Here is a 22387-nt window from a genome sequence, read left to right on the forward strand (position 1 = left end):
CAGCTGCCCCCAGAGGAAGCCTCCGGCTGCCCCGTTAGTGGCAGGTTCGTGTTTGAGCAGGAGGCTTCGCTCCCCTCCCAAAACCATTGGCGGGGGGGAGTCACTGCCCCCGTGAACAGCCTCCGTCTATTGTGGCTCAATAGATTCCCATCCCCAGCCCGGTACCTGACCCCGCCCTGCCCGAGCAGGTGGGAGCCGGCGCCGCTCCAGGCTGGGTCAGGTGGGTTCCCCCTGCGGGAATAGAATCAGCGTCTGTCGGGGAGGGGCTGAAACACCGACTCAGAGATCACCCCGTACCCTCAGCAACCAGTGGTGGATCAGCCACTGGGCCTATGGGGCCAGTGCCCAGAGGCCGCGGCCAAGTGGAGGGCCCCAGAGCCCTGGCCGCCGGGCGAGCAGGACGAGAGAAGCCCCAGCAGCCCGACCCTGGTCCTCTCAGAAGCACGGGGTGGTGGTGGCAGGGGAAGCCTTAGCACCGGGACCGCCGTTGCAGGCCCGGGACGGGAGGAGCTCTCGCTACCCGCCACTGCCTCGGGGCTGGGGGACTCTCACTCCCTGCTGCGCCCCTGGGCCGGGGTGGGGGGACAGAGCTTCTCCAGTCTTGGGGCTGCAGTTGGGGTCGGGGGGTCAGAAAGTAGCAAATGGGTTGAGGGGCTGCAGTGGGGGGACAGAATGGGGTGGGACCGTGGGTGGAATAGGGGCGGGGCCCTGGGGAAGAGGCAGAAAGGGGTGGGGCTGTGGGCGGGGCCACAGGCCGAGGAGGCGGGACAGGAGAGGGACGCAGGTGGAAGGGGTGCGGAGGGATCCCCCTTGCTCTGGCCCAGGGCCCCAGGAAATGTTAATTCACCTCTGCCCGTGACTCAGCATCGATCGTTACTGTCAGTCCCGGGGAGGGGGTTTGTGGCTGGGGACGGTGCCGGCTGGGCAGCCCCTGGGCCCTGACTCCTCTGTGCATCCCCAGTGCGGGGGCAGCCTGGGGAGCATCCCCTGGGAAATTCCCCCTGCTGTGCAGCTGCCCCTGGGGGCAGGGATCCCCCCTCCCTTGGCACCAAATCTCCAGGAGCTGCTGCTCCCCCCTGGCTGGGGAACCCCCCAGTGACACTGTCCCTGCTCCCTGTCCAGGCGAGTCCTAGGGTTCTGGGCAGAGCCTGGCTCTGAGCATCCCATCTGGGTGCTGACCTTCTGAGGGTCCGGCTGGGAGCAGAGACGTGGATCCGGGCCCCTCACCTGCTACCACCAGCTGCACGGGGTCGCTGGGCTGCGAGGAGACGAAGGGCTCTGATCGGGGCCGGTAGCTGCAGCTGTAGCTCCCTCCGTGCTGCCGGCCCACGGTGGGGATGTGGAACTCGGCCCCGTCCCCAGCAGGGTCCATGTGTCGCAGCGGGTTCAGGTCTCCAGCCTCGTGCAAGAAGAACCTCACGTCCCGGCGCTGCCCCTGACACCGGATGGTGACGTCTGCCCCTGGGGCGGTGACCCCAGTGGGGCTCAGAGAGATGGAGGGTCTGGGTAAGCTGGGATCTGCGCACAGGAGACAGGCTCTGAGAGCCAGACCCGGGCACCCACCCAGCCCCGGCCTTCAGCTGCAGAAGAGAAGACTGAGGGGGGAATTGATAGCAGCCTTCAACTCCCTGAAGGGGGGCTCCAAAGAGGATGGAGCTGGGCTCTTCTCAGTGGGGGCAGATGACAGAACAAGGAGCGATGGTCTCAGGTTGCAGTGGGGGAGGTTTAGGTTGGATATTAGGAAACACTATTTCACTAGAAGGGTGGTGAGGCACTGGAAATGGGTTCCCTAGGGAGGTGGTGGAATCTCCTTTCTTAGAGGTTTCTAAGGCCCGGCTTGACAACGCCCCGGCTGGGATGATTTAGTTGTCGTTGGTCCTGCTTTGAGCAGGGGGTTGGACTAGAACCTCCTGAGACCTCTTCCAACCCTGATCTTCTATGATTCCCCAGCTGGCCCCAGCACGGGCAGATCCAGGGGCCCCCTGGCAGAGATTTTCTCCCAGGTCCCAGAGTCCCCCTGACCCAGAATCCCGGCCCTGCGAGCTGGGCTCCCAGCCCCACAGACACAGGGCCATGGCAGCCGAGTTGTTGGGGTCCTCATATGCTGTGTGTGACCCCTGCCTCGTTCACTGTGTCTGAGCTTTACCCCCCACTCCCCCAGAGATACAGAGCGACTCATGGGCTCGTCCCTGGTGCCTGGCACCACAGAGCCTGAGCCCCACACAGGAAGGGAGTCAGCCCCCTGGAAGGCAGGGAGGTGTCATTATCTCCATTCTATGTGGGAAAACTGAGGCACAGACAGATTCACTTTCCTTAGTGCGCTCCCAGGGGCAGAGACCGTCTCTTCACTCTGTGTTTATGCAACACCTGGCACAAAGGGGCCCTGATCGTAGCCTGGTTAGAGCGGGGGAGGGGATGGCTGGGGGCCAGGACTCCTGGGTTCTGTGCACAGTCCCACCACTGACTTGTAGGGGACTGTGTAAGTCTCTACTATCCAGTGAGGTTTATAACCTTCAGCTCCATCCGTCACCCCCTAACTGACATGTTGCCTGGGAAAGGTCCCCGCTGCTCTGCAGCTCCCCCTGGGGGCAGCGGTCCCCCCTTCCTCAGCCCCAAATCTCCAGCAGCTGCTTCTCCCCTGTGCCTGGGGAACCCCCCAGTGACTCGGTCCCTCCTTCCCGGCGGGTGTCCCCTCTGCTGGGCCAAGGGTCCGGCTGGGCCTAAGGCTCGGAGCGGAGACGCTGAGCCGGGCCCCTCACCTGCTACCACCGACTCCACGGGGTCGCTGGGCTCCGACCGGGTGTTGGGATCCGAGTCGGGGGGATAATAGCAAGTGTAGCTGCCTCCGTCTGCCCGGCTCACTTTGGGGATGGGAAAGTTGATCCCAGCCGAGTCCCCGCCCTGCGCTACTGCTTTCCTGGCCCCTGCCTTGTACAGAACCAGCTCCAGACCCCGGCGCTGACCCCGACGCCGGAGGGTCACGGCTCCCCGCAGGGTGACCCCCCCGCTGGGGCTCAGGGAGATGGAGGGTTTGGGGGAGCTGAGCTCTGCAGTAGGAGGGGGATGGGGCGTGAGACAGACCCCGTCCCCAGCAGGGAGCATCAGCGACGGGGCAGAGACAGGGTCAGGGTCTCCCTTGGGATCCAGGGCCGAGATATCCTCCCTCCCCTCAACCTTCACTGGTTGGGCTGGATGTCCCATCTGCTGGGCACCAGGGCTCGCTGAGACCCCCTGGGGGCCTGGCTGGGTGTGGGGCTGGGAGCCGAGGTGCCGGGCTGGGCCCCTCACCTGCTACAATGATCTGCACAGGGTCGCTGGGCTCCGAGTAGGCAGCTAGGTCTGTTCTGTAGCTATAATGACAGGTGTAGCTGCCCCCGTGTTTCCGTCTGGCGCTGGGGATGGGAAATTCAGCCACATAACTAGCAGGGTCCGTGTACATCGGATGGTTCCTGTCTCCAGCCTTGTAGAGGACAAACCTCACGCCCAGGCGCTGATGCGAACACTGGATGGTGACGTTTCCCCCCATGGGGATCACCCCACCGGGGCTGACGGAGATAGAGGGTTTGGGGTAGGACCCCTCTGGATTCACAAACAAACAGGCAGTGAGTGGGGGTGACACAAACCGCGTCCGTCTGGTACAATGCTCTGCCCGTCTGTCGCTCCAGCGTTTCACCCCAGCCCCACCTGTCCCTGCAGTGCAGGCCTGGCCCCGGGACTCACAGCCGGGGATGGACACAGCCGGGGGAAAGGAGATTTCCAGTCTCTGATTCCTTTACTTCTCCAGGGTCAATTCAGGCTGGCCCCTGCTGCAGTCAGGGGTAACTCCGGATTGAGCCCGGGGGGCTGAGATCAGAACCCAGCCCTGCCCCCATCGCAGTCAGGCGGTGAATTGGGATCTACCCTGCGAGGTGTGACGGGGTAGGGAGTAGAGAATATTAACCTGGTAATGTCGCGTGGGAGTTTTACTAGTTGACTGTCTGCGTTGATACTAGATGATGGAGGGATATCAGGGTGTGACTTCACTGGGGGATGATACTTGACGGACAGCTCCTCATAACCTGAGCCCAGGAGCGGGTTGGGACCAGGTGACACCTTCTGCCGGGGAACTGGACCAAGGCTGGAGGAGGGGTCGGGGTGTGTGGCTGTGGGAGGCGGCTGGAGGGAGTTTCAGTTTGGAGCCGGTGGGGGGGGAGGCCCAGAACCTGGGTCTGGGCTCCCCACCTCCGAAGAAGGACCCCACTGGGGGGTCCTGTTTTGTGTACCTACAAGCTTTGTTTGAGACCGTGTTCCTGTCATGTAATAAGCCTTCTGTTTTACTGGCTGGCTGAGAGTCACAGTGAATCGCAGGAAGTGCGGGGTGCAGGGCCCTGACTCCCCCACACTCCGTGACATGGGGTTCCTGGTCTAAATATGGGTCATTTGAGGAAGCTGCTCCCAGGACAGGCACCCCAAGAAAACATGTTAACAAAATCCCCCAGTTGTTCCAACAGGTTCCCATCCCTGTGATGAGTAGGGCGAGGTCTCAGTCCCCACCTCTGGAGAACACGTCTGACGCGATCATCCCTTTGGGGGACTGGTGCCCCTCACCCCCACCCACATCCCTCGTCCCAAATATGGAAATTCCCCCAGCTTCCCCATTCCCCACAGATACTCACGTCCCAACGCCCCACTCCGCCCAGCCAGCCAGCAGCCTGGAGAGGAGACAGCTTGTTAGAGACCAGATCCCAGAGCAACTGGACCCTGGTCTCAGATCTGCCCCCCCCCGCCCCCCATGGGCACACTCCCTGGTCTCAGATCCCCACCGTGGCCACATGCCCTGGCTGTGGCCGATACTCACCGAGGAGGACGGTGAGAGCAGACACCATGATGGGGCAGTGGGTGGCCCCTCAGCGCTGCCACCAACGCCCCAGTACCCAGCTCCACCCAGCCTGAGGCCCGAGTCCAAGTGGAATGAGGAACAGCGCCAGGGGCTGCAGCCCCAGGAAGCCCGTGATGTGCTCAGCCCCTTTCTTCCCCATCAGATGGTTTCTTTGCACTCTCCTCCGCAAATCTACCACGGTCAGAGCTAAGCCAGCTCCCTGCCACGCCCAGCAAACCACATCCCCTCCTGCAGCTGCCTGGCCCCGCCCCGCCATGATCTCCCAGCCCCACATGGGAGCTGCCCAGTCTGGGGACCAGCTGGGAGCGGGGCAATCTCAGGAGGCATCAAGAGGTGCCCATGTTGCCCTGACCTTTTCCAACAGGCCCATCCAGCCTCCCTGGAGCAGCAGCTCAGAGCAGAGGAAGGCTTCCCCCATACACACACAGTGCCCCCCACGGAGTGGCCCTCTCCCATGAAGCAGGGCAGAGATTCCTTCCTGACCCACCCTGGAGCATGAGGGTGGAGGGGTCTGGCCAAACTCCTTCTCAGGTCGTGTCGCTGCAGAATCTATTCTTCGCCCAGTGACGTGGCACAGAGATGGGACGGGTGGCTGGGAGGGGTTGTGGTTTCCGGTCCCCGTGAGTGGGGGAGGAAGGAATAAATGTAGATCCTGAGTTGTTAAAGGAACAGCCGATAAATCCATGAAAGGGGAAGTCTGCCCAGAGCCGGCGCTCGCATCCTGTTTCTGGTACTGCCAGTGAAACTCTGAATCATAAAATATCAGGGTTGGAAGGGACCTCAGGAGGTCATCTAGTCCAACCCCCTGCTCAAAGCAGGACCAATCCCCAACTAAATCATCCCAGCCAGGGCTTTGTCAAGCCTGACCTGAAAAACTTCCAAGGAAGAGATTCCACCACCTCCCTAGGTAACGCATTCCAGTGCTTCACCACCCTCCTAGTGAAAAAGTTTTTCCTAATATCCAACCTAAACCTCCCCCACTGCAACTTGAGACCATTACTCCTTGTTCTGTCAGCAGCTACCACTGAGAACAGTCTAGATCCGTCTTCTTTGGAACCATCTCTCAGGTAGTTGAAAGCAGCTATCAAATCCCCCCTCATTCTTCTCTTCCGCAGACTAAACATCCCCAGTTCCCTCAGCCTCTCCTCATAAGTCATGTGTTCCAGACCCCTAATCATTTTTGTTGCCCTCCGCTGGACTCTTTCCAATTTTTTCACATCCTTCTTGTAGTGTGGTGCCGAAAACTCGACAAAGTCCTCCAGATGAGGCCTCACCAGTGTAGGGTAGAGGGGAACGATCACGTCCCTCTATCTGCTCACAATGCCCCTACGTATACATCCCAAAATGCCATTGGCCTTCTTGGCAACAAGGGCACGCTGTTGACTCATATCCAGCTTCTCGTTCACTGTAACCCCTAGGTCTTTTTTGCAGAACTGCTGCTGAGCTATTTGGGCCCTAGTCTGTAGCGGTGCATGGGATTCTTCCGTCCTAAGTGCAGGACTCTGCACTTGTCCTTGTTGAACCTCATCAGATTTCTTTTGGCCCAATCCTCTAATTTGTCTAGGGCCCTCTGTATCCTATCCCTACCCTTCAGCGTATCTACCTCTCCTCCCAGTTTAGTGTCATCCGCGAACTTGCTGAGGGTGCAATCCACACCATCCTCCAGGTCATTTATGAAGATATTGAACAAAACCGGCCCCAGGACCGACCCTTGGGGCACTCCACTTGATACCGGCTGCCAGCTAGACATGGAGCCAATGATCACTACCCATTGAGCCCGACAATCTAGCCAGCTTTCTATCCACCTTATAGTCCATTCATCCAGCCCATACTTCTTTAACTTGCTGGCAAGAATACTGTGGGGAAACCATGTCAAAAGCTTTGCTAAAGTCAAGGAACAACACGTCCACCGTTTTCCCCTCATCCACAGAGCCAGTTATCTCGTCACAGAAGACAATTAGATTAGTCAGGCATGACTTGCCCTTGGTGAATGCATGCTGACTGTTCCTGATCACTTTCCTCTCCTCTAAGTGCTTCAGAATTGATTCCTTGAGGACCTGCTTCATGATTTTTCCAGGGACTGGGGTGAGGCTGACTGGTCTGTAGTTCCCAGGATCCTCCTTCTTCCCTTTTTTAAAGATGGGCACTACATTAGCCTTTTCCAGTCGTCCGGGACTCCTCCGATCGCCATGAGTTTTCAAAGATAATGGCCAATGGCTCTGCAATCACATCCGCCAACTCCTTTAGCACTCTCGGATGCAGCGCATCCGGCCCCATGGACTTGTGCTCGTCCAGCTTTTCTAAATAGTCCCGAACCACCTCTTTCTCCACAGAGGGCTGGTCACCTCCTCCCCATGCTGTGCTGCCCAGGGCAACAGTCTGGGAGCTGACCTTGTTTGTGAAGACAGAGGTAAAAAAAGCATTGAGTACATTAGCTTTTTCCACATCCTCTGTCACTAGGTTGCCTCCCTCCTTCAGTAAGGGGCCCACACATTCCTTGACTTTCTTCAAGTTGCTAACATACCTGAAGAAACCCTTCTTGTTACTCTTAACATCTCTTGCTAGCTGCAACTCCAGGTGTGATTTGGCCCTCCTGATTTCACTCCTGCATGCCTGAGGAATTTTTTTATAAACCTGATGCAGCTACCCTGTTATATACCACAGTTCAGGGAGGGGAATGGGGTCTAGTGATTGGGGGGGAGGGGCTGGGAGCCAGTACTCCTGGGTTCTCTCCCTGGCTCTGGTTGGGGGGTGGGATCTGGTGCTTAGAGAAAAAGGACACAGATTCGAGCCAGCCCCCTAGAGGTGAAAGGCCCCATGTCCCTTCTCCAGCCCATCCCCGGGGCAGCGGGTCTGCACAACTCAGGGCCTAGGGCAGAGCTCACAGTGGGTCGACAGCTGAGCAAAGTTTCCCTCTCCCCTCTCAGGATGCTGCGAAAGGGACACAGGGGATGGGAGAGAGCTGACCAGCCCCCCAGAAAGGGAGGGGGCAAGATCACAGAGACAGAGCTCAAGAGAAACTGGCCCCCCCGGCAGATGCCCGAGCTCTGGCTCCCCAGCTCATTTGCCCTTCACCCCCCCCCGACATTCAGGCATTGGGCCCCTCAGCCCCCCCATTCTGCCCCCTGGCCTGCGTCCCCTCCCCCATTCTGTCCCCCCAGCCTGTAGTTCCCTCACGTCCACCCCATCATGGCCCCCGCCTTCCTAGTTCTGCCCTGTCCCCTATCCCTTCATCCCCCGTTGTGCCCCTCTTGCCCCATGTCCTGTCCCCTGTTCTGCCCCCCATCCCCCTGACCTCCCCGTTGTAGGGAAGGGACACCTGGCTGCCCTCAGTTAACATGGCCGCCCCCTCGCCCCCTGCAGCCCTCGCAGGGCAGCCATGCTGGCCCCTGGCTAAGATGGCCAACGCCTCAACCTGGGGGCAGGAACAATCCTGTCCCCCCTGTGATGGGTTGGATCACAGGAAACCCCCGTGGGACTGCCAACTGATTTGCTGAGACTTCTTCTGCCCCTGCTTTCCCTGCCAATTTGGGACTCCACAACCCTGCCTGGTTTGAGCCAGACACGCTATCCTGTTACAAATCAAGACCCAGGTCTGAACAACGTCCCACAAAAGCTGCAGGCTTAACTGAAAACAGATGAAGAAGTGTTCCTGTCTCCAACACCCAGATGCCCAGTTCCCAATGGGGTCCAAACTCCAAATAAATCCGTTTTACCCTAGATAAAGCTTATGCAGGGTAAACTCATAAACTGTTCGCCCTCTATAACACAGAGAGATATGCACAGCTGTTTCCTCCCGCCTCCCCCCCAGGCTCGGTATTAATACATACTCTGGGTTAATAAGTCAAAAGTGATTTTATTAAATACAAAAAGTAGGATTTAAGTGGTTCCAAGTAATAACAGACAGAACAAAGTTCTAGGCAGTTCTTAAGTATCTAGCTGGTGGGGTAAGGGTGTAGGATCATTGAGAGCCCTAGAGGGCAGGTGTGTGCAGGGGTCTGGACACAGACAATGGCCGACACCCTGTTTCCTGGCAACTGATGGCCTGGCCCTTCCCACCTGCAAGGTGAGAGCTAAAGGGCTGGAGAACAAAGGAATCAGGTGCCCTCCTGGCCCAGGAAAGGGACAAAGCCCAGAGGAGGAGGAGGGGCTGGAGAGAGTTTCAGTTTGGGGCTGGCCGGGACATGGAGTGAAGGGCAGACGGGGTTGTCTGGCTCACTGCTCCCCAAAATGGACCCAGCTGAGGGGTCCTGTTCTCTGCACCTACAAGCTCTGTTTTAGCCCATGTTCCTGTCGTCTAATAAACCTCTGTTTTACTGGCTGGCTGAGAGTCACGTCTGACTGCGGAGTTGGGGGGCAGGACCCTCTGGCTTCCCCAGGAGCCCCGCCTGGGCGGACTCGCTGTGGGAAGCGCACAGAGGGGCAGAGGATGCTGAATGCTCCGAGGTCAGACCCAGGAAGGTGGAAGCCGGGTGAGCTGTGTGTCCTGCAGACAGGCTGCTCACGGGAAGGCGACTGCCCCAGAGTCCTGCCTGGCTTCATGGGGAGCAGTTCCAGAGCATCACCCAGGGAAACCGTGACAGTAGCATAAAACATATTCCAGTTATGTCAAATATACATTCATAAGCATATTTCCATAAAGAATTATGGGGTGTGTCATGGACTCCCAGGTCATGCCCACTCTCAGCCCCGTACGGTCCCTGGGGAAAACCCCCTTCAGTGTGACAGCCCTTCTCGGAGGTCCACTCTCTCTCGGGGGTTAGGCCCCTCCGCCTCCTGGAACCGCACCTCTCTGAGCCTTAGCACGCCTGCCTCTGCCATGGGACCCTGCAGGGAGTCCACTTGCTCTGGACCCCCGCGGTCCCCACTCCCAGAGGGAATAATACCCCCCTGATCTCTAGCCCGGAGCGACTCTCAGCCAGCATAACACAGGAGGGTTTATTGAGCATCTGAACCCAGCACAGGAAACTCTCTGGACCTCAGGCCTGGCCTCCCTCAGCACAGCACATCCCAGTCTCCCCTGCATCCAGGTGGGCTCTGCCTGCTCCCTCCGTCCAGCCCCGAGCCCCCCTGTTTCCCAGCTGGGCATCTGATCTCACTGGCCCGAAGCCCCCCCCCCCCCCCCCCCCCCGTACACTGTCTTCTCTCCAGGTAAACAGGGTCGCCTGGGCCCCCTCTCCCCTCTTCTGTCCTCTGGCTGGAACCGGCTGGTCAGGTCACCGGGGTCCTCTCTTCACAGCCCATTGTCCTTCCACTGGCCGGACCAGCTGTGACTCCTGAGCTGGGCCTCCCGGTCACCAGGTCACCAGTCGCTGGGGTCTCCATTCTCCAGGCCATTGGCCGGGGTCCCAAGTTCCGTCGCGGGTCCCCTGTACCAACAAACTCCCTCTCCCATCACCTCGTGAAACCAGTGACACCCAGGGAAACTGAGTCCCACCTACTCTGCATGCAAACCATTGGAAAAACCAAGGAAAAACCAAGAAACGCCCCCACTTCGTCACAGTGGGGAGCAGGGGTTGCCCCTATTGGTAAGAGGACGTCATGGGCCCCAGAGAGGGAGGTTATTGCCCTAGATCTCCTCCTAGATCGTGCCCCTTCCCTGAGATCCCCCCACAGCTTCCAGGCAGTGACCTGCAGGGCAGGAGTCATCGGGGGAGCTGGGGGTCTACCAGTGGTGGAGGGGCAGTGGGGGTGTCTCTCCAACCCCCCATCTCAATGAGCCCCTCCCCGAGGTGTCTGGGCCCCACTCACCTGGATTCACTGCCCCCGTCCCCCCGAACCAGCCCCAGCCCCTCGGTACCACGAGCCTGTTTCCAGAGCTGGTTTGATGGTACCTGGCCCCGTGCTGCCCGGGCAGGTTGGAGCCGGGGCGGCTCCAGGCTGGGTTGGGTTGGTTCCCCCTGTGGGAATAAAACAAGCATCTGTCAGGGGCCAGGGGAGGGACTGAAACAGCGACTCAGTGATCTCCCCCTCTCCCCACCTCGATTCAGCATCAGTCATCACTGTCATTCCCGGAGGCAGAGGGGAAGGATTTTTGTGGCTGGGGATGGTGCTGGCTTGGCAGCCCCTGGGCCCCAACTCATCTATGCATCCCCAGAGTAGGGACTGCCCTGGGAAAGGCCCCCTGCTCTGAAGCTGTCCCTGGGGGCAGGGATCCCCCTCCCTCAGCCCCAAATCTCCAGCAGCTGCTGCTGCTCCCAAGTTGGGGACCCCCACCCCAGTCCTAGTGACTCCATCCCCGCTTCCCGGACAGGCATCTCCTCTGCTTTGCCCAGGGCTCATGGCAGAGCCTGGCGCTGAGCATCCCATCAATGCGGAGCTCCCCCGAGTGTCCGGCTGGGCGTCGGGTTGGGAGTGAAGATGCCAAGCCGGGCCCTTCACCTGCTACCACCAGCTCCACAAGGTCACTGGGCTCTGACCAGACAGGCAGGTCTGGTTTGGTGCTATATCGGCAGCTGTAGTTCCCTGCGTCTCTCCGGCTCACACTACTGATGGGAAACTCAGCCATGTCCCCAGCCGGCTCCGCGTCCTGCAGCCCGTTCGGGTTTCCATCTTGGTACAGAAGGAACCTCACGTTCTGGTGCCGACCCGACACCGGATGGTCACGGCTCCCCCATCTGCTGGGACTCAGGGAGATGGAGGGTTTGGGGTAGTAGGTCTCTGCAGTGAGAAGGAGACAGGCCATGACACAGCCCCCGGCACAGTCTCTGCACCTGTCCTCACCGCACGGTCCCAGACACGGGGCCCCTGGGGGAAAACCCAGCCGGAGGAACCTCTCCGAGATCCCAGAGATTCCTGGGAGCTCCGACTGAAGCTGCCCGAGGACCTAAATCCACAGCACCCCTCTGTACCCGTCTATCTACTTAATGGGCCCCCCAGCCCAGTGTCCCCCCTCCCCATCCCTGCCCCATGGGATCAGACCCATGGGCCCATCCTGCCAGTATCATCCCCCAACCCCCTGGATCAGACCCACAGGTCCTCACAGCCGCTGTCTCGTACCCAGCAGCCGCCAGCAGCTGCTGCGTCTCTGGCAGGCGCTGGGAACCTCTCGGGCTGGCGGCACGGGCAGTGCCAGATTGTTTCTGGTACGACAACACCCGGCTCCTCCCAAGCGCTTCACACCTGCAGATCTCACAGCGCTTCACAGAGGGGGGCACGGGAACCAGCCCCGTTTTACAGAGGGGGAAACTGAGGCAAAGAAAGGGGCAGGGACTTGGCCACAGTCCCCCAGAAAATCATGGCAACACCAGGAACGGCAGCCGCTCTCCTGAGTCCCAGCCCCTGCGCTCTCCCCACTAGGCCACACGGCCACCCAGGGAGTGTCAGCCGGCTCAGGGCCGTAGTCCGTACAGCATTGGTGGGCTAGGGGCTACAGTAGAGGACTGAGATCCAGGGTTATATCCCCAGCTCCGGGAGGAGGGTGGGGTCTAGAGGTGGGGGTGGGGAGGCCTGGGAGCCAGAATTCCTGGGTTTGATCCCAGCACAGAGAGGGGAGTGGGGTCTAGTGGTTAGATCGGGAGGGGGCTGGGAGTCAGAGGTGCTGGGTGCTGTACACACACAGTGAGAAAAAGCCCCACCCTAAAGCCAAGCCCTGACTATCTAACCAGACACGAGGTACAGGAGGAATGATTGTCCCCAGGTCATACAAGGGGAAATGGAGGCACAGGCGGGTTGAGTGACCCCCAAGGTCCCCTGGGGGCAGGGATCCCCCTTCCCTCAGCCCCAAATCTCCAGTGGCTGGGAACCCCCCAGTGACTCCGTCCCCACTCCCCAGCCGAGCATCCCCTCTGCTGGGCCCATGGCGCTGAGCATCCCATTGGCATGGAGAACCCCTGTAGGTCTGGCTGGGTGTGGGGCTGGGAGCGGGGACGCCGAGCCAACAACAATCCGCACGATGTCGCTAGGATCCGACCAGTTGGGCGGCTCCGATCCGGAGCGAGGTTGGCAGCTGTAGGCCCCTCCGTCTTCCCGCCTGGCGCTGGGGATGGTGAATTCAACCCTATCCCCAGCAGGATCCAGCTTCCAGATTTCGATTCCACCTTTATACAGAAATAACCTCCTGGCCTCGCACCGACACTGACAGCGGATGGTGACGGCTCCCCCCAGGGCGATCACCAAGCTGGGGCTGGCGGAGATGGAGGGTCCGGGCGCAGGGAGCTCTGCGTTCACACACAAACAGGAGTGAGATGGGGAGACACAAACCCCTCCCCGTGTGTCTGTAACCTGCCCCTAGCGCCCAGCCCCCGGGACAGCGCCAGGGCTAACAGACACCTCACTGCATCCACAGGGAACCTGTGGGCCGGGTTCTGATCTCAGCCCCCTGGGGTCAACCCGGAGTCACCCCTGAGTGCACTGGGGGCAGGGCTGGGGTTAATCCAGGGGGGTTGATTTGAGGTTTGGGGGGAAGGTTCTGGGCTCAGCTAGTCTGTTCTCCCCCATCCTTAACTTTCCCCCACCCCTCATTGATACTCACGTCCAGACACCCCACTCCACCCGACCAGCCAGCAGCCTGGAAAGGAAACTGTTTGTTAGGGACCAGATCCCAGAACGACTGGAGCCTGCACCACGGTCTCAGATCGATTCCCCCCCCTCCTGCCCCCGACCCACCCATGGTGACACTCACTAAGGAAGAGGACAGTGAGATAAGAGCAGATGCCATGATGGGGCAGCAGGGGGGCTCTCAGCTCTGCCACCAATGCCCCGGTGCCCAGCTCCACCCAGCCCCAAATAAGGCACTGAGCCAGCGGCTGTAGCCACAGGAAGCCGGCGATGTCTCATCTCTTCCTGTATCCATCACACCTTGTCTCTAATCTACCGGCCAAATCTAGCAAGGCCAAAGTAAGCAGAGGTACCTGCAAAACCCAGGAAATCCTGGGACCGTCAGCCTGGCCAGGTGTCATGCAGCTCGCAGCATGTCCCTATGTCTGTGGGGAGTGGGGACAGGTCACCCTCAGTGTTCCCTGCAGCCTTGGGGAAGGTGCACTAGGCTGGTAGCCAGGAGACCACGGGGTCTGGTCTTCAATCTTCAACTGACCACTGCGAATATTTCCGTGCAGATCCTCCTTCTCATTACTTTCTGGGTTCAAACCTGGCTGATGACCCATATAGGAAATAGTAATATTATCATGCAATTAAAGTATGATGTCATAATGCACAAGGGGGCAGAGCTAAGAGTGTTCAGGAAACCGTAACTGAGGCATTTCCTGGTGCTGGAGGATTTGACTCCGCAGCCTTCCCGCTCAGCCTGCCAACCTGCCCACCTGCCACACGAGTCGTGGCACCGTGTGAGGAGCGGGCGCGATGGGGAACACCTGGGTTTGCTGCCCCTTGGGCCCTAGCTGAGCGGTGATGACGGGTTTACACTGTAACGCCTGGTTCTAAGGGGCTTTTCTCAGCGTGTCAATTAAATCAACCAGATTCAAAACAAAACTGGAGAAAGAAATTCCATCCCAGGCCCCCAGCCGGTCACCAGCCAGGAGAGACCCAGGGACCTTCTAATGCCCCTGCAGAGACCCTGCCCCCGAGCAGGAGGAGACCCTGTCAGTGGTTATGTGGCCAGGCCCCGAGAGAGGGACGTGACACAGGCTTTGTTTATACGCCATTGGCTGGAGAGCAGCAGAAAGTTGGGGGTCAGGAAGCTTTGACTGTATCCTTGGCTCTAGTCGTTGGAGCAGGGAGCTGGGAGCCAGGATCCCGGGCATGGTGGTTGCGCCGTCGCCCATCCGTTGCTCTCACACAGCGCTGGGTAATGCCGGGAGCACCGCGACTTGGGGGCAGCATTAAAGGTGCCTCAGGAGTCCAGCCAGATGGTCCCAACGGGCTTTAACTCCCGCATCCCCCTGCTCACCAGTCGCCCCCCCCTCGGCTGCCCCTGGTCCCCCGGAGCAGAAGTGGGACAAGCAGCGGATTTGCTGCATAGCAGAGTCATCTCCCGGCCTTTTCACTCCCCAAACTTACCCCCGCCCCCGGTCTGGGAAACGGCAGCCACCTGGGCTGGGAGGGGCACTGGGGGGCACGTAGGGTGACCAGATGTCCCAATTTTATAGGGACAGTCCCGATATTTGAGGCTTTGTCTTCTATGGTCCCCACCCCCATCCCGATTTTTCACACTTGCTCTCTGGTCACCCTAGGGGCAGGGGAATATGGCGGGTGGGAGAACGTGAGGGAACATTGGAGCCGGGGGGCTGAGGGGGCAGGCCTGCAGGGCAGGGCAGTGGAGGGGAGACAATGGAAGCTGCTCCCAGTGGCTGGGGTTCGCCTGGGTTCCCCCCGGTGAGTGTTTCAGGGTGAATCTGCCCTATGGCCATGGGGGGCATCGTCTCCCCTCCCTCCCCTGCCCTGCCCCAGCCAGCCAGAGGTGCCCCAGCTCAGTGGGACTTTGGGCAGGAAAACAAATCCCCCCCCCCCCCGACCCCATCTGCCAACTCCCCCCCTCAAAACCCCATCCTATCTCAAACCACCGCCCCCGCCCCGACCAGTCTCCCCTCAAACTCCCAACTCCACCACTTCCCCCGACCTCGGCCCATCTCCCCTCACAACCACGTCCCCCCTACCCTGACCTCGGCCCATCTCCCTTCACACCCATGTCCCGCCCTCCCCAACCTCAGCCTGTCACTCTGCCTCGGTGGGTCACAACTGTGAATACCAAATTCAGGGCAAGCTGCTGACAAGTAGGGCAGACACACCCCGAAACGGGTGGTTATTTTTCCATAAGATATTCCAAACCAGCAACTAACGTAAACTTCTGTCTCACCCCATTGGCTAACAAGAAGTTAGAAATGCAGGGTCCTTAGGAATTCCAGTCCTTGTTCCAACTCCCAGACACTAGACTTAATGGTGGGTGGTTATTTAAAACCAACTCCATCAACCAGAGGGTTCTTCTGATCCCAAAGGACCAGCCACGCACCCAGGTCAATATGTAACTCAGATCTTACTAAAGGATTGGCAAGAGTGTGATCAATGGGGTATCTAATATCTAAAGGTTTATTTATAAAAAGAAAGAGGGGAGAGTTAAAGTTGGTTAAAGGAATCAAATACATACGACAATTACAAAGTTCTTGGCTCAGGCTTGAAGCAGCGATGAAATAATGTGCTGGCTGGTTCAGTCTCATTGGAAGGTCCTCGGTCCGTCGGTTTGAAGGCTCCCGTTCATATAAGTCCACAGTCCAGAGAGCAGAGCAGGAAAAAGGGAAAAAGGAGATGTTTCCAGGGCTTTTTATAGCGTCTGTGACATTATAGGATTCAAATATGACCATGTAGATCATTGTTGCTACCACTGTTATACAATTGCAACAAATCTTCTGCAAAGTAGGTCATGTAAGGTGTCGTGGTTTCTCGACAAGCCCTCAGCACACTCTGTGGAAAAATACAGGCACAAGATGGAGTTTAGCCTCACGTGATCTGGTCACACGCCTGCCCTCCAGTGCTTGGATGAGTCATAACAGGGGCCACTACCCAGATTCCAGTTAGAGCGGTCACATGAAAGTCCGCCAGGTGTGGATAAGCTTCTTCCACGGCCCACTGGGTCTGTTGAGGGGCCATCACTCGAATGCTCCATTCGCAATGTGCTGGCTAGACTCCATGTAAATGGTCCTGTGGGTGTTACCACAGGAGCAAACACATTTGAAAGACAGGTACCTAGTCAATATCCATAACTGCAGATACAAAAATGGTGCATGTATACAAACAGGATAGTCTTATTCAGCAAACCCTAACTTTTCCATTGACACCTTACATGACATACTTCAGAGAAGATTTGTTGCAACTGAGTAACAGTGGTAGCAACAACGATCTACATGGTCATATTTGAATCATATAATGTCACACCACGTCCCCCCTGCCCCGACCTCGGCCTATCCCCCAAATCTCCCGTAGCCCGGCTGCTCTTTGCAGAGGGTCTCACCGGCCCAGAGAGTTCAAGGGGTTTGGAAACTCTCTCCCTTGCCAGCGTTACCCAGGCCGGGGGGGCTTGTTTCAAACAGAGCCCTTTGTTTTACTCAGCTCCTGGGCAAACCCCCAGCAGCAGCCATTCAAAGGCAAAGCTTTCAGGTTAAACCCTCGGACAAGGAATCAAACCCGGCCTCTCTACTGAAACGGGGGCTGCGCGACTGCGGCCAACAGCCGGAGTCAGACCGGCTCCAGGTCTTGCTCCGTCGGGAGCCACCAGAGCAGAGTCGCTTGTTTCCAAAACAGCCGGGCTGTGTGGGGAGGAACGGGCTCATTTCACTCTCCCGGCAGACGGGAAGGGCAGGCGCTGACCGCGCTCCTAGCAAACTGTCTGGTAACTGCTCGGGTTGGACTAATCCTGTCTTTGTGTCTCGCCAACTTTCCCCCCAACCTCCATTCCTCCAGGTTCTCGTGACGCTGCCGGAACTTCTCACTCACCTTCGTTGGCTGCAACATTAGGGGACATTTGGAGGCTCTGGTATCACAGCCGCAAGCTGTGGTGGAGAGATTTGGGGGGCAGAGGAGCATGAAGCTCTGGGGGTCTGTACAACAGAAATACAGGGAGGGGGAGGTCTAGGGAGAAAGGGGGGACAGAAAAGTGGCTGGGGGACCCCGCTGCAGATAGAGGAGGGGGACAGACACCAGGAATGCAGTAAGTGCAGTTATTCCAGCGCCAGGGCCAGATGCAGCCCCCACACACACAGGGGACTGGGGGCTCTGTCTAGGGATGCTGCGGGGAATGGGATTTTGTGGGATGTGGGGAAGGGCCCAGCTCAGAACTGGGCGATGAGCCCTGGTGGTCCTGGGGGATTTAACTAGCCAGCTGCGGGTTGGGAAAGCGCTAGGGCCTAACGCACCCTGCCCAGTGAGGTCCTGGATGGATGGGGGACAACAGCGGGTGTCTGAGAAGGAGGCCATAACTGGGGGTGGCCAGTTTAGACTCGATGGGGACCCCCAGGCAGGAGCTGGCTGCTAAGCGGCAGGTGGCAAGTGGGTGGGGTGACCGTGGCTGTGAAATGCCGGGTGCCCAGCCCCAAGGAAAGGGAGCAGGCAGAGCGGGCGGTGCTGGGAATCCAGCCGGGAAGGGCCTAGTTATCGAGTGCCCGGCTCCCCAGTGCTCTGGGCTCCCCGCAGATGCAGGTGGTGCCTTCCCCATGCTGAGCCCTGCTTCGTCCCTGCTCCCCACTGGCAGCCCTGGGCAGAACCAGCCTGGCTGGGCCAGCGAGTGCGACCCCATCACCCTCCAGGGGCTGCTCCGTAGGGAGTCCAATGTGCCCAGCCCAGGGGCAACTCCTCTAGCTGGTACTGCAGGCGCTCGTGCTCACGGTGTGACGGGTTCAGTCAGAGAGACACCCTTCGGACTGCCACCTGATGTGCTGAGATTACCTCTGAGCCGTTTTCCACTACCACCTTGAGACTCCAGAACCCTGCCTTGTTGAGCCAGACACACTAGTCTGCTGCAAACACAGACCAAGGTCTGGTCCACGCCCCCAAAGCTGCAGGCTTTGACCAAACCCTGCTCAGCAGGTCACCTATCTCCAGCACCCAGACACCCAGCGCCCAATGGGATCCAAACCCCAATTAAACCCATTTTACTCTCTATAAAGCTTATACAGGGTAAACTCATAAATTATCCGCCCTCTATAACACTGATAGAGAGATATGCACAGCTGTTTGCTCCCCCAGGTATTAATCACCTACTCTGGGTTAATTAATAAACAAAAGTGATATTATTAGGTATTAAAAGTAGGATTTAAGTCATTTCAAGTAATAACAGTAAGTTACCAAGCAAAATAAAACAAAACACGCAAGTCTAATCCTAAGGCATTAAGAAACTGAAGACAGGTAAATCTCTCCCTTAGAGATGTACCAATAAGCTTCTTTCCCAGACTAGACTCCTTCCTAGTCTGGGCCCAATCCTTTCCCCTGGTACAGCCCTTGTTAGTTTTAGCTCAGGTGGTAACTAGGCGATTCCTCATGTCTGGCAGCCCCCTTTGTTCTGTTCCACCCCCTTTTATAGCTTTGGCCAAAGGCGGGACTCTTTTGTTTCTCTCTCTGGGTTCCCACCCCTCCTTCTAAATGGAAAAGCACCAGGCTTAAGATAGATTCCAGTATCAGGTGACATGGTCACATGTCCCTGTGAGACCTCCTTCTTCATTACCCACAGGCTGGCCTCCACGTCCACAAGAAGGCTTGCAGGTAAATAAACCATCTACAGCCAATTGTCCTAGTCAATGGGGGCCATCAAGATTCTAAACCACCATTAATTGACTTCAGAGTTAACGTCATATTTCGAGTTTTAGATACAAGAATGATACATGCATACAAATAGGATGACCACACTCAGTAGATCATAAGTTTTGTAATGATACCTTCCAAGAGACCTTTTGCTTAAAGAATATTCCAGTTACATTATATTTACACTCATAAGCGTATTTCCATAAACATATGGAGTGCAGTGTCACACATGGCATTGGGGGTTCAATCCTGGGGAGCTGCTGTCAGGTCGGCAGCTGTTTTGGGGTGGGGATTCTCTGAGGCAGGGGTATTTGGGGGCAGGGGGGTTTGTGCTGGCATCTCAGTCCCCCGAGTGGAAGCGGCTCATCCCCCGAGGAGATTCTCTTTCCTGCACGGCCGGATCCATACTCCTGGGGGCACAGAGAGACGGCTGGTTAGAGGGGCCCGTGTCACCATGGGCCAAAGTCCTGGGGGGAGCAAGGGGCTCAGAAAGGTGGGGTTACCTCACCTAGGGCACCTCCCTCGGGCGGCTGTAATAGGCCTCAGCCGGGATCAGCCCCTTGACGAGCAGGACCATGGCGCTCAGCACCAGGCGGGCGATGTTGGCGTAGGTGAAATCCTGGCGTCCCGGGGGGGCTGCTGCAGAGGGAAGGGGAGAGTCACTTGGCAGCTCAGATGGGGAGATCAGCAGCTCGCTCTGCCCCAGGAGTGGAGCCCCCAACACCCCGTCCAGCAGGTCCAGCCCAGCCCCCCTCTGGGGGTCTCCCAGGTGCTGCAGCTCTGAGATCTCCCCAGGGCCGGACCCCTCAGGTAAGGCCATGTCCTGCTGCCCCAGGGGGCTGAGCCTCAGCTTCCCCGATGAAGGGGGCTCCCGGGTGGACGAACTGCCCCTGAGACACCCGGCACCCCAGGACCATGCCAGGGGATGGGGACAATCAGAGCCTCAGGGTCTTAGCCCCCCACAGCAGGGAACCACCCCAGCTCCCTGTCCCCATAGGACCCCTCTGTCCACCCCCATAGGTGCCTCTGCCCCGGCCTGTCTGCTGTGCAGTGAGCCCATCCCCGGGGTATCTCAGCTACTGCCAAACACAGCCAGGCAGAGTGTGCGGAGGGAGGCTGGAACATCACCCGCTGCCCCGCACAGTCGGGTGGTGCCCAGGGCCCTGGGGACCAGGGCGCAGCCAGAGGCTACAGAACATCTATTCGGGAGAGGGTCAGGGGGTACCATAGACCCCCAGTGGGGGGAGGGGAAGGAAGAACCAAAGGAATTCTGGGTAATCCTCACTCCTATTGCCAGGGGGATGTCATGTGGCCCAATAATGAGGGGTTATTGCCCCAGGATTCTGGGCCCAATTTCACAGCCCAGTCCCCCAGATCCTGTCCCTCCCCTGGGATCCCCCAGCAAATTCCTGGCTGCGATCTGCAGAGCAGGAGGCATAAGAGGAGCTGTGGGGCCGGGGTTGCCCCTCCCCCTGATATCTCCGCCCCACCCACCCCTGGGCACCACGACCTGTTTCCACAATAATTGCCCCCCACCCCGGACCCAGGACCCAATCTCCTCTGTGGGTCCCAAGAACAGGAGCAACACAGGGGAACATCCCCCTGGGAAAAGCCCCCTTCTCTGCAGCTCCCCCTGGGGGAAGGGATCCCAACTCCCTCTCCCCCAAATCTCCAGTGGCCGCTGCTCACCCCTGGCCGGGGAACCCCCAAGTGACTCTGTCCCGGCTGCACGGATGGGTGTCCCCTCTGCTGGGCCCAGGGCTCAGGGCAGACCTGGTTCTGAGCGTCCCATCAGTGCGAAGCCCCGAGGGATCTGGCTGGGTGTGAGGCTGGGATCGGGGATGTGGAGCCGGGCCCCTCACCTGCTACCACCAACTGCATGGGGTCGCTGGGCTGCGAGGAGACGAAGGGCTCTGATGGGGGCCGGTAGCTGCAACTGTAGTTCCCTCCGTGCTGCCGGCCCACGGTGGGGATGTGGAACTCGGCCCCGTCCCCAGCAGGGTCCATGTGTCGTGGCGGGTTCAGGTCTCCAGCCTTGTGCAGGAAGAACCTCACGTCCCGGCGCTGCCCCTGACACCGGATGGTGACGTTTGCCCCTGGGGCGGTGACCCCAGTGGAGCTCAGAGAGATGGAGGGTCTGGGTAGGCTGGGATCTGCGCACGGGAGGCAGGCTGTGAGAAGAAGACCCGGGCACCCACCCAGCCCCGTACTCCTTGGCAGGCCCCAGCCACAGGCAGATCCAGGGCCCAGGGCAGAGATTCTCTCCCAGATCCCAGAGTCCCCACACCCAGAATCCCGGCCCTGTGAGCTGGGATCCCGGCCCCACAGATACCAAGCCACGGCTCCCTAGTGCTTGGGATCCTCCTATGCCCTTTTGTGACCCCTGCCTTGTTTACTGCATCTGGCCTGCCCTGGACACACAGCGACTCACAGGCTTGTCTCCGGGGCCCAGCACGACAGGGCCTGAGCCCCACACAGAAAGGGAGTCACCTTGCCAGCTCCCCGGGAGGCAGGGAGGCGTCATTATCCCCATTCTACACAAGGGGAAACTGAGGCACAGACAGATTCACTTTGTTAGTGAGCTCCCAGGGGCAGGGACCGTTTCTTCACTCTGTGTTTATGCAGCGCCGGGCACGAAGGGGTCCTGAACATGGCAGGGGCCCTACATGCTCCCCCAACACAAGGGATCCAGCGGTATTGAGGCCAGCGTTTGCAGAGGTCTCCACTAACTGTGGGCGTATCGGTTTCTGGCACTTGGCCTGAGGTCCCCCAAGATTGAGGCCCTTTTGAAGGACACTTTTGAAAATCATGACATGCTCCCATCACACATGCGCCAGGAGCTCGGCCAGATCTCCTGGGTCCCAGCCCAGCACTGTGTCCACCAAGCCCCCACTTCCCCTGCAGCCCCTGCCTCATTCAGCTCTGGCCGGGGCACTGCCTGGGGCAGGGCCTGGAGAACAGAGCGGAGGGAATCACAGGATTAAATAGTGACTCATGGCTCCTACCCACAAGGGGCAGCGTTAAAGTCACCTCCCTGCCCCAAGTCTCCAGGGGCTGCTGCTCCACGGGGGGAGGGATAGCTCACTGGTTTGAGCAGTGGCCTGCTAAACCCAAGGTTATGAGTTCAATCCTTGAGGGGGCCATTTTGGAATCTGGGTCAAAAATTGGGGATTTGGTCCTGCTTTGAGCAGGGGGTTGGACTAGGTGACCTCCTGAGGTCCCTTCCAACCCTGATAATCTATGATTCTATGATGGGCATCCCGTCAGGGCTCAGGGCAGAGCCTGGCTCTGAGCGTCCCATTAGCACTGAGCCCCTCCAAGGGT

General features: G+C 58.8%; 3 protein-coding genes across 3 annotated transcripts in view; 1 reads left to right on the forward strand and 2 right to left on the reverse strand.

Moving 5' to 3' along the window:
* Positions 1 to 22387, forward strand: part of LOC119564877 (immunoglobulin superfamily member 1-like) — a 967916-nt gene that overhangs the window by 380352 nt on the left and 565177 nt on the right. The window lies entirely within an intron of this gene.
* Positions 1 to 22387, reverse strand: part of LOC119564866 (immunoglobulin superfamily member 1) — a 999687-nt gene that overhangs the window by 169118 nt on the left and 808182 nt on the right. The window contains exons 13-14 of the mRNA XM_043534608.1: positions 20926 to 21216; positions 1228 to 1518 (exon numbers count right to left, since the gene is read on the reverse strand). Of these exons, the coding sequence (XP_043390543.1) occupies positions 1228 to 1518; positions 20926 to 21216 (582 nt within the window). The remainder of the gene's footprint in view (positions 1 to 1227; positions 1519 to 20925; positions 21217 to 22387) is intronic.
* LOC119564865 (immunoglobulin superfamily member 1) overlaps positions 1 to 22387 on the reverse strand; it is a 798058-nt gene that overhangs the window by 26368 nt on the left and 749303 nt on the right. The gene's annotated exons all lie outside the window — the stretch shown is intronic.

This window comes from Chelonia mydas, chromosome 23, assembly GCF_015237465.2.
Source record: "Chelonia mydas isolate rCheMyd1 chromosome 23, rCheMyd1.pri.v2, whole genome shotgun sequence".
Taxonomy (NCBI): Eukaryota; Metazoa; Chordata; order Testudines; family Cheloniidae; genus Chelonia; species Chelonia mydas.